Source organism: Myotis lucifugus, unplaced genomic scaffold, assembly GCF_000147115.1.
Source record: "Myotis lucifugus unplaced genomic scaffold, Myoluc2.0 scaffold_59, whole genome shotgun sequence".
Taxonomy (NCBI): domain Eukaryota; kingdom Metazoa; phylum Chordata; class Mammalia; order Chiroptera; family Vespertilionidae; genus Myotis; species Myotis lucifugus.
The window spans coordinates 1,916,817-1,928,882 of record NW_005871107.1 but is presented as its reverse complement, the minus strand read 5'-3'; the positions used below and the strand labels follow the sequence as shown (position 1 = coordinate 1,928,882).

The following is a 12,066-nucleotide window of genomic DNA, read 5'->3' as shown; positions in this document are numbered from 1 at the left end:
TCATATATGCTTTCACACAAGAACAGCTATGCTGCATTTTAAACCAAATAGAATTTTGATGCCTTTTTCATTGCAGTGTATTCATATACTAAAATGTTCATCTTGGACTACAAGACTAAATATCATGACCATATATGCTAGATCTGCCTTTCTGGTGGCTCAAGCTTTCTAAATTACTATTTATCCACCCTCCAGTGACATATAGCCAATCATATGAGGAATTAATTATTACCCTGAATAGTTGCTGACCAATTGTCAGTATTTAAATGGAAAGTGACTCTTTTTTTAATCCCAAGTTTATTGGGAAAAAAAGAATAGTAAAAATAAGAAAGGAAACCTTTGATAAAACTATTTTGAAATGAAACAAGTATCAAGACCAAAAATAAAACTGAAAAAACAGTTTTTCTCTACTATTTACTCTATTCAACATATAAAATAAATACCTAAGGGCTACATTCTTTTATTTTAATTTATTATGAAGCTTATGTACATGCATAAAACATATAGAAATAGATATAATAAATCTAAGCTTTTTGTCTCCAAGTCTACATTGTGCCTTACGTTTACATTTTAAAATCTAATGTTGGTCATGTCTACTTTAAATCAAAATATTCCTTCAAGAAACAAACTTATTTGCTATTCTCTAAAGATTATGCCACTATCTGTATGTGTAAGTGGTATTTACACCATAGAGCAAGATCAGATTGCAAAGATTATTAAAAACAACAGATTTATAAACAGGACATTTATCCTAGCATTCAAGCAAGTATGACAGTAATTCGATGTTTTATTTTTTAACAAATTATTTGGGATCCCATTAGAAAATAGTTTATGTGGTATTATTTCAATATAAAGAAAATTTATTTTACTTACATGGTATCTCTAATAAGAAGTGCACTTCCCAATTTGAAACAGGTTTTATCACCTTCACAAAATGCACGTCGCAAAGAAAAGCTCTCTCCTAGATCAAAACCTGTAAAATGTAACAAATGATTTAATCCAGCAGTTTTATTAAATTCAGTAAACTCACAATGGTACTGATTTTTAAATAAGATTTTTTTCCTTGTCCTTATCTATGCACTGATTTATTTCAACTAAAGCCCTGCTGTTTGGGATTAGAAAAATTTCTTTATTTCATTTTTTTCTCTTTTTGGGATGTAGAAGAATAAAATATGTTTCAAAAGACTAAAAATATTAATTTTCTTTGACCCAAGGAATTATCCTAAGTAAATAATCAAAATAGTTCATTGTAGCCGTTCTGATAACTAAAGACAGAAAGTCAGTTAAGTAAAAATTATTACCACTATTCAACTGAAAACTAAGCAGCCTTTTAAAAAATGTAATACTTTAGAAAAATATATATTGATGTGGGGAAATGTAGAGAGATCTTCTTTCTCATAAATTTTCTTTTTTCAGAACCTCTACAATGTATACAACTTCTATAATCTTAAATAACCTTTTTTCTCCAAAAGGTTGAGTTGTTGTTGGTCTTAAAACAATACAGAAATCTGTTTTTAGCATATTTTCTACATCATCCATCTTCTTTGCTTTTAATTTTTTATATTGATGTCATCATCTTAAATTACAATGTCAAGGAATCACCTACAATATATTACATATTTGGTGATAATTTGACCCAGTATGTGTCTTTGTAAAGGATTATAATGCTTACCTGAAACTTCAAGTTTATCTCTGTTGTCTTGGAAAAACTGATGTCCCTCTGTTCTCAGTATAGCACATTGTTTTTCTATTAAAAAGAAAAAGTACTAAGGATTTCCTATCAACTTTTTCAAATAAATTTGAATTACACAATATAACCATAAACTTAAAAATGAGAATAAATTAAACCAATTTATTAAATCTCTTTAAAATGAGGATAAGTAAATTACCTACCTAATAGTGTGTTTGTGACGATTACATGAAGTTATTTATGTATGTGAAGTGCCCAGAACAGTACCTGGTATGCAGTAGGTGGTTATTAGTGTTAGCTATTATTACTATTATTATTATTCCAACATCCTAATTGTTGTTATACACTTGACATTAGGAAATTAGCTGGCTTTATCATCATTAAATTTTCATATTCAAAGTACATTCCAAAATTAAAACAAGTGAACTACCATTATATTTCTTTTCTCTTCTTGTTTCCATCACCATTTATCCCTCTATGTCGGTGACGGTGAACCTATGACACATGTGCCAGAGGTGACACGTGAACTCATTTTTTTGGTTGATTTTTCTTTGTTAAATGGCATTTAAATATATAAAATAAATATCAAAAATATAAGTCTTTGTTTTACTATGGTTGCAAATATCAAAAAATTTCTATATGTGACACAGCACCAGAGTTAACTTAGGGTTTTTCAAAATGCTGACACGCCGAGCTCAAAAGGTTCGCCATCACTGCTCTATGTCCTCCACCACCTCCACCTCCACCTCCACCACCACAATCACCACACTGTTTATTTCAACATGACTTTAATTCAGATTTTGGTGTCAGGTGACATTAAACTTTAAAACAGAAGGGGACTAATATGGACAGATTGAGTGTCCAAAATTCATATGTTGAGGCATTAATCCATAATGTAATAGTATTTGGAGGTAGGGCCTTAGGAGGAAATTAATTTGGGGGGAGGTCATAGCGGTGGGGCCCCCATGATGGGATTGGTGTCCTTCTTTTTCAGGGGATGGTGAGAGCTCTTTCTCTCTCTGCCATGTGAGGAAACCAGAAAGAGGACCCTCACCAGAACTACACCTCTCTAGTGCCCTGACTTTGGACTTCCCAGCCTCCAGAACTGCGTGAAATACATGTTTGGATGTTTAAGTCCCCCAGTCTATTACCACTGCCTTAGTCAGTTCAGGTATTCCTACATAGACGTTATTAAAATAAAATTAAAAAGCAAAAGAGTGAAGTCCTCGCCCAGCTGGCGTGGCTCAGTGGTTGATCATCAACCTATGAACCAGGAGATCACAGTTCAATTCCCAGTCAAGGCACATGCCCTGGATGCGGACTCAATCCCCAGCAGGGGGCGTGCAGGAGGCAGCCGATCAATAATTCTCTCTCTTCATTGATGTTTCTATTTCTCTCTCCCTCTCCCTTCCTCTCTGAAATCAATAATTGTATATATTGTTTCTTTCTAAAGTGAAGGCCTCTACTATAAACAAAAGTGGCCTGTAGGAAAAAAAAGAAAATCATTGAGAAAGTATTATGTGCTATGACACTTAATAATATTCAAAGAAATAGAAGATACATTTTGTCTCTACTCAAAGCAAATATACATATTCAATAGTACCACAACACACTCAAACAGTAATGTACATGTAGACACTAGTTTTTCATTATCTGGGTATGTTTAAATCTCATTCAGGCTAGATTCTGGAAATGTAAATCACAACCTTAATTCTCCACATCTAAGACTCATGTTTGGGTTCAATGACCTGAAAGTTTTGAATTCAGAGGGGAGATAAACTGCTTAAAACCAAATTGACCTTCTGCTCTGTGGAAAATGAAATTACTGATTCTCCAGTTCTACTTCTGGGCTCCTGAGCCCTTTCTTTAACAAATACATCACAAAAGTCAGGGCATCACCTTAATATATTTAACCAGAATAATAAATCAAATTCTAGATAGTGCTACCATTTAATCAAAAGCTTTACTACACATAAAGGAAATTATAGCACAGAATAATTATGGCTATTACTTAGTTAGCTACTATGGAAATTCCTACCTTAAAGATCTAAACATAACTGCAGGTCCTATATAATAGTGAAACTGGACATTTTGTAAACATTACCAATTTTTAAACTTGAATTCATAGTCTTTTTTTTTTGGTTGTTAATCCTTACCTGAGGATATTTTTCCCATTGATATTTTAGGGAGAGTAGAAGAGAGAGGGAAAGACAAACAGAAATATCGAAATGATAGAAACACGTCGATTGGTTGCCTCCTGCATAAGCCCCTATCAGGGCCTGGGCCAGGGAGGAGCCTGCAACCAAGGTACGTGCCCTTGACCAGAATCAAACCCAGGACCCTTTGGTCCACAGGCCAACCCTCTATCCACTGAGCCAAACCAGCTAGGGCAAGCATGTCAAACTCATAGTCCATGGCCGCATGTGGCCCACAATAATATTTTTGTGGCCCAGCCAATATAATGGTATGTAAAAAATTTTTTAATAAAAATTTCGTAACTTAATTTTTACAATATCCTGTTATACATAATTATTAATAACGAACTATAACATTCGCTAATGACTGATTACAATAATCGTATTGCATTTATTTCCCTTATGCGCAGGCACACCATTTCAGCCAATTGCCCGTCATTAGTCTTAGACTACTTGTGTGCAACAGGAAATACTTCACTTTCAGAGAACAAGAAAAATAGGTTTATTTGCATTACACTTATTAATTTGTGCAGTTATTCAGTGTCTGGTAAGTTAATGTTCAATAAAAATATTAATTTTTATTAAAATGTTCTATTATTCTATGTTAACAATGACTCATTTATTTCAGCCCTTTGTATTCAGCATGTCTTTATCAAAATAAACCTACGTTTCTATGAAAATTGAAGCCTTTGTTTTTTTGCGGCCCACATAAACTTAAACCTTGTATATTTGGCCCGGGCCATAGTCGCTTTCATAAAAACCAAGCATCTCATCAAGATCTCTGCACCAAAAACTAGAGAATACTGCTGAGAGACATTAAATGCCTAAGTAACTGAAGAGATTAGCCAGAGTATTTAGATGGGAAGATTCAATATTGTTAAGCTGTCAATTGTCAACTTATTTCCAGATTCAATGCAATACCAATTAAAATCCCAAACGAGTGTGTGTGTGTGTATGAGTGTATGAGTGTGTGTGTGTGTGTGTGTGTGTGTGTGTGTGTTTGAACTAACAAGTTGATTCTCAAATTTATATAGAACTACAAAGAAAAAACTAACATGGCTAATGCAAAATCAAAGAAGAATAAGCTAGAAAATGTACAGTCAGATATCAGGAATTTTTATAACATAGTATTTGTTGGTACACATATAGATAAATAGATCAATGAAACAAAGTGTCTAAAAATAGACCTTACATACCTGATCTCCTTGTTTAGCATAAAAGGGCTACTGATATACAGTGGAAAAAGAATCGTCTTTCAATAAATGGTTCTGGGTCAACTGGATCTCTATGTAGGAAAACAACTAAACCTTGACCCTTACCTCACACCATGCACAGAAATTAATTAGAGATTATCTTAGATATAACTTTAAAAGGTAAAACAATAAAGAAAAAACCCCATAAAATCTTCATGAACTTGGGGTGGCAAAGATTTTTTAAAAGGGATGCAGAAAGTACTAATTATAAAAGATAGGTAAATTGAACTTCATTAAAATGAAAATATTTATTAATCAAAAGACAACATTAAAAGAGCAAAAAGGCAAGCCACAGACTAGGAACTACAGACTATTGCAACACATATCCTATAAAGTATCTTATCCAGAATATACAAAGACTCTCACAAACCAATAAGAAAATGATTGAAGCCCTATTTTGAAAATACACACACAAACACACACATACACACACACAACTTAAGCACGTCACAAAAAAGAATATCCAAATTGTCAACCAGCATATGAAAGGTTGCTCAACATCTTTAGTAATCAGGGAAATGCAAAGTAAAACCACAATGAGATACAACTAAATGGCTAAAAATTAAAGAACTGACAGCACTAAGTGCTGATGAGGAGGTGGAGCAAGGAGAACTCTCCTACATTGCTGTGGGAGTAGAAACAGTACAACCACCTTAGAAAACTGTTTGGCAGCATTTACAAAAGCTAAATATACCTTAACTCTATGACCTAGATATTCAATGACCTAAGAGAAATAGGGAAAGCACATTGGACCAGAATATAACAAAAATAATACAGAAAAGTGACCAAACAAGAAAAAAGAGAGGGAGAGGAAGAAAGCTATTTTAACAGAGAGATCACAAAAGGTCACAGAATCTTCACTGCTTATTTTGTTTCCAAAGCTATTCCTCCAAAGGAGAGAACACTAATAGAGGAGCGATGCCTTTACTGAACATCTGTGAAGCTTTCCTCCACTTAGTCACAAAGTGCCTTGGTCAGTAGCACCATGCTTACATGGTGCCATACTGAACATGAGAAATTCTTGAAAACACAACATAATATTTTCTATATGACAGCAAGCATACTTTCTACTCTGAATTTCAGAGTGCAATGTTTGTCAATTGGTAAAAACCAAATTTCAGAATTTTTTTTCTTGAAATTAATATAAAACTAGTTTAAAATGGTTTATATCAGCGGTTCTCAACCTGTGGGTCGTGACCCCTTTGGAGGTCGAATGACCCTTTCACAGGGGTCGCCTAAATACATCCTGCATATCAGATATTTACATTACGATTCAGAACAGTAGCAAAATTACAGTTATGAAGTAGCAACGAAAATAATCTTATGGTTGGGGGTCACCACAACATGAACTGTATTAAAGGGTCACGGCATTAGGAAGGTTGAGAACCACTGGTCTATATGTATAGTTTGGGGCCCAAGTTTATAACCAATTCAATCTAGACACTTAACTTGAAATTTTACCATAAGTAAAAAAATATATATATATGATTTAGATGGCATTCTATCATAGCTCTTTGTATTTAGTCATGTGGGTTTGTTTTTTGTTTGTTTTGTTTTTTGATGCTTTTCCTTATTCTGGTTTTATGCTTAATGTTACTGTTGATGATAATTCGATATTTTATCTTAAAGGAAAGTAAGAGAAACAGAGGAAACTTTAATTAGCTATTTATATATAAAAGCCTAAGCGACTGTTACAACCAGTCGACCAAACGACCGGTAGACTGGTCGACCAGTCACTGTGACGCACACTAACCACCAGGGGGCAGACGCTCAACACAGCTGCCCCCTGGTGGTCAGTGCGCTCCCACAGCCAACCTCCCGTGGTCTCTCTCTCTGATCAGGGTCCCTCCCCCACTCCCCCGCCCCCGGCCCAAGGGCTCCACCAGTGCACGCATTTGTGCACCAGGCCTCTAGTTTGATACATAAGTAGCTATCACAGAAGAAAGTTTTAAGTAACTGAGTACAGTAAGTTTTGAGTTGATCTACATGCTGTATAATTTTTAATACAATTCTCTTCCCTACCCTCTTTTGACAACTAAGTTGAAACATTTGAACAGAAGTTCATCTGCAGCATAAAAATATGCAAATATGCCTTATCTCACAATCTCCACATAATAGTAGAATTGATGAAAAACATGAAGCAAATTCTAAATAGCCTCATGATTTTAAAATTCAAGTTGTTATTGAAGCACTCCATATTACACTTGAATTCTGTCCCAAGTAGGACAATATTCAAGTAATTATTAAACATACCATAGAGTCAAAGTAAAGCAATTAAAAGACTCAATTTATCCTTCATATATTTAGGTTTAACAGTAGACTGTTGACAACTTCAGACTCCAGAGCTGAAACCCTAGCCTCTCCCTCAGATTGGTTATATTTTATTTTTAGATGTAATCACTTCCCTCCGGTAAATGGTTAGTGACCACACGCACAGGTCTGCACATGAGGAAACTAAAACTGGAACCTGCGCTGTGAATCAGCGACACAAGACACAAGAAGACGATGCCTGGTGGGAGATCATCTTCAATAATCCTTATGACAGTGCTGTGCTGACATTGTAATTAAAGCAAATGATACCTGAAGTTAAGCAATTTCCATGGCACGTGGAGTATGCATTACTTTGTGAGCACCTACTACCTAATGGCGTGATAAAAATCAACTCTTCATTTTGTTCTTAATTTCCTTTAGTATTTTATGTTATGTGAATCCTGTTAGAGTTCAGATTAATTTTGAATTCATACTCTTGTGAAAATTTATCAGACAGATGGTAAGTTAATGGGCCAGCATACATACATTTCCGTTGTCCTACATACAATATAACCTGATTAAAGAATTGAGATACCAAAGCTGCAAAAGCAAAACATTCACGGGAATCCCAAACTGGAAAGTTTCAGTTATGCAAGATGATTACGGTCCAGAGATCCGCTGTCCTACACTGTGCCTATAGTCAACACTGCTGTATTATCGATTTAGACATTTGCTGAGGGTAGATCACATGTTAAGTGTTCTCACCACAATAAAAGAAAAGTTATTAAAAGCAAAAAATAAAAAATAAAATAAAATAAAATAAAATAAAATAAAAGGAACCCAATAGCATAAGATGCAAGAAAACCAATGCCATTATGCTAAAGGTAAGTGTTTTCTTTTGACATGCTGCATTAGATGTACCTGGGGAGCTTACTAAACATGTAAAAGACTGAATCCCACCCAAGACTGTCCTGCATGAGGGGAATCTCTGAGACTGGGGCTTGCAAATAATACCCCCAATGATACATGCTCACACTAAAATTAGAAATCCATTTATGTAGATCTTTCAAATAATTATCATCAAATTCATTTATTACACACTAGCATGTGCCTATAAAAACTGTGTCCTACTTAATCAAAGTTTCATTTTCCTTTCTAACCAAAAACAGTCCTATTCCCTCTAAGTTGCAATTTGCATTATCTCTAGCTTTCTTAAAAGAGTCATAAAGAAATCCAGAATAGTAACAACTTTGTCAGAATAAACTCCCCTGCTCCATGTACTTCTTTTTGCCATGAATCATTCCTAATTTCTCACTGAAGAGTTTCCTCCAAAAAAAGTATGACAGCCACAGGATGTCATTTATACAGTGGTAGGATACACAAACTTTCATGTAAATTATTTTAGGAAACATACCTCTTGCCAAATTAGTAAAAAAAAAAAAAGTCATAAAGATTCACATAACACTCTGAGAGACTAAGATTTGTTATAGCTTTATAAGAGATTGCTTTTATTTTATGTGTGCTTCAAACTCAAAAGTTTCTACTAGAGTGTATTCATAAGTGTTAGGAAAAATTATTAAAGGATATATTTAAAAGAATAAGCACAATGAGACTCATACTCTGTATACATCATCACATGTGAACATAATCAGAATACATTATATGTAATTGCACAGGAGAGTTGAAGTTTCTTTTTGCTTAGGAAATGGCTTTTTCAATGTATCTAGTTCAACTTTTAATTATGAGGTACATCTAGATCAGTACCTTACACATACTCAGTGTTCAAGAAAAATCTTCCAAATTAGCCACGTAATCATTTATAAAAATCAGAGGTAGAATTAAATGTTTCAAATTGCCTTCAAGCCCTTTGGAAATATTTATGAGGTTGATAATCTAACAATTACAAATAAATATTACCTAGTTAATTCAAATCTTTTGTTAACCTCATCTGAGATATTACAAAACTGATGTATAATTAAACGACATTTCCTTTTATATCTCCTATTCTGTTTTTCACTTTTTCCTAATTAAGATTAGATATGTCCCCAGTTAATCCTAAATGGTGATGGGTTCCTGTCCTTAAAATTTGAATAACTCAAATAACTTAAAACTTAAAGGAGAAGGGGAGAAATATACACACACAGAAATGAACACAAATATATTTATATTTGCAAATACCAATGAGAGAAAGAAAAGGCCATTTAGACCAATATAATATGCATATAAAAAAAATGAGATAATTTTAGGAATTCTCAATGTTCAAATGAAGGTGAATGGGGAAAACAATGTATTATTTATTTTGTCTTAATAAAGTTAATCCATGGCCTCTTCAACTTTAACAAGATTTATTATCATGATTTAGAAAATAATCTAAAGACTATAAATAACATTTGATGACTGGAAAAAAAGGTAGCCTGGATACCTGGCTTGTCCCTGACCGTCACGGAAGTGGAAGCAGGAAGCAGGAGCAGTGCCACCCAGAGCCAAAGTTTCCAAGAGCCAGTGTGACTCATTGTGCCTCGAAACCATGTGAACAAGTGACCACAGATCTGCAACAGAATAAAATATTAGAATTGAGCTCATTATATAATTCCTCTCATTGTATCTCCAGAAAATCCTCATCACCAAAGAGAACATAATAGATTTTTACATTATGTACAATTATATACAGTTGTCCTTTGGTATCGATGGCAGATTGATTCCAGAACCCCCAAGGATACTAAAACATTTAGGTGCTCAAGTCCCTAATATAAAATGGCATAGTAATTGCATATCCTATCTAATAATAGACAAACATGGTAATTGACCATACCTCCGCTACGCTTCCCATTGGCTAATCAACAGGATATGCAAATTAACTGCCAACAAAGATGGCGGCCGGCAGCCACGCAGCTGAAGCGAACATGAGGCTTGCTTGCTCCAGTGATGGAGGAAACCAAGGTTCCCCACCTGCCGCAGCCCAGCTCTGAGCTCCGGAAGCAGCGTTTCAATTATAGAAGCCAAACAAACCCCAGATACCTGCTTTCAGCCGGCAGCGGGCTCAGAACTTAGAGCGCCAGTGATGGCAACAGAGTTTCAATTATAGAAACCAAACAAACCCCAGATACCTGCTTTCAGCCAGCCACAGCATCAGAGCTGGAGCCGGGCCTCAGAGCTGGAGAGTTTCAATTATAGAAACCAAACAAACCCCAGATACCTGCTTTCAGCCAGCCACGGCCTCAGAGCTGGAGCCGGGCCTCAGAGCTGGACCCGGCTCTCAGCTCCAGTGACAGCTATAGAAGGTAAATAAATCCCAGAATAGAAAAAAAAAGAGGCTGGGAGCTTCAGTCACCCGCCAGCCTGAAAACGGCCCTCAGCCCCTCACCCAGACTGGCCAGGCACCCAAGTGGGGACCTCCACCCTGAAGGGGGTGTGACCAGCTGCAAACAGCCATCAGCCCCTCACCCAGGCTGGCCAGGCACCCAAGCGGGACCCCCACCCTGATCTGGGACACCATTCAGGGCAAACCAGCCGGCCCCCACCCGTGCACCAGGCCTCTATCCTATATAGTAAAAGGGTAATATGCAAACTGACCCTAACAGCAGAAAGACTGGGAATGACTGGTCACTATGACACACACTGACCACCAGGGGGCAGACGCTCAATGCAGGAGCTGCCCTCTGGTGGTCAGTGTGCTCTCACAGTGGGGAGCTCTGCTCAGCCACAAGCCAGGCTGATGGCTGCCAGTACAGCAGTGGTGGTGGGAGCCTCTCCTGCCTCCTCAGTAGCGCTAAGGATGTCTGACTGCAGCTTAGGTCTGCTCCCTGCTGCCAAATGGACATCCCCCGAGGGCTGCCTGGCTGCCAGAGGGATGTCTGATTGCCATCTTAGGCCCAATCCCCCGGGGAGCAGGCCTAAGCCAGCAAGTGGTCACCCCGAGGGGTCCCAAACTGCGAGAGGGCACAGGCCGGGCTGAGGGACCCCCTACCCCTGAGTGCACAAATTTTTGTGCACCGGGCCTCTAGTCCTATATAATAAATACCTAATATGTAAATCGAACGAACAGCTGAACGACCGGCAGAATGACTGGTTGCTATGACATGCACTGACCACCAGGGGCAGACACAGGCACTGCCCCCAGCCCTCAGGCCCTGACCAGCAGTGGTGGCGGGGGCAGGTGAGTGGGTTGCACCAGGCCAGCCAAAGCAGGTGCCAGAGTGGGGCCCTGGTCACCCCACCAGTAGCCCCACAGATCGGTCCTGATCGCTGGTCAGGCCTAGGGACCCTACCCGTGCATGAATTTCGTGCACCGGGTCTCTAGTAATCTATATTTGCAGATGGGCTACAGCAGAGTATGCCTACATATCACTTCATTTAGGTGGATTCAACACAGTGCTTGGCAAGTGTCAAATTCAAGTTTTGCTTTTTGAAACTTTCTGGGCTTTTTCCCCCTGAATATTTTTAATCCAAAGTTGGTTGAATCTGTGGCTACAAAACCTCCAGGTACAGAGGGCTGACTATAATTGGATATTGATTATATATGCAATTATACATATCAATATACACCTTTTTAAAATTAAATCTTTATTGTTGAAAGTATATGTTCCCTTTTTTCCCCCACTGACCCCCTCCACCCTACCCCCATCCCCTGCTCAGACCTTCACCACCCTATTGTCTGTGTCCATGGCTATGCATATAT

At 37.1% G+C, this 12,066-nt stretch overlaps 1 protein-coding gene across 1 annotated transcript in view; it reads right to left on the bottom strand.

Moving 5' to 3' along the window:
* Positions 1 to 9,901, bottom strand: part of COL19A1 (collagen type XIX alpha 1 chain) — a 277,248-nt gene extending 267,347 nt beyond the window's left edge. The window contains 3 exon segments of the mRNA XM_023754306.1: positions 874 to 973; positions 1,673 to 1,747; positions 9,811 to 9,901. Coding sequence (XP_023610074.1) covers positions 874 to 973; positions 1,673 to 1,747; positions 9,811 to 9,901 — 266 coding nt within the window.
* Between the last annotated feature and the right edge of the window lie 2,165 nt (positions 9,902 to 12,066).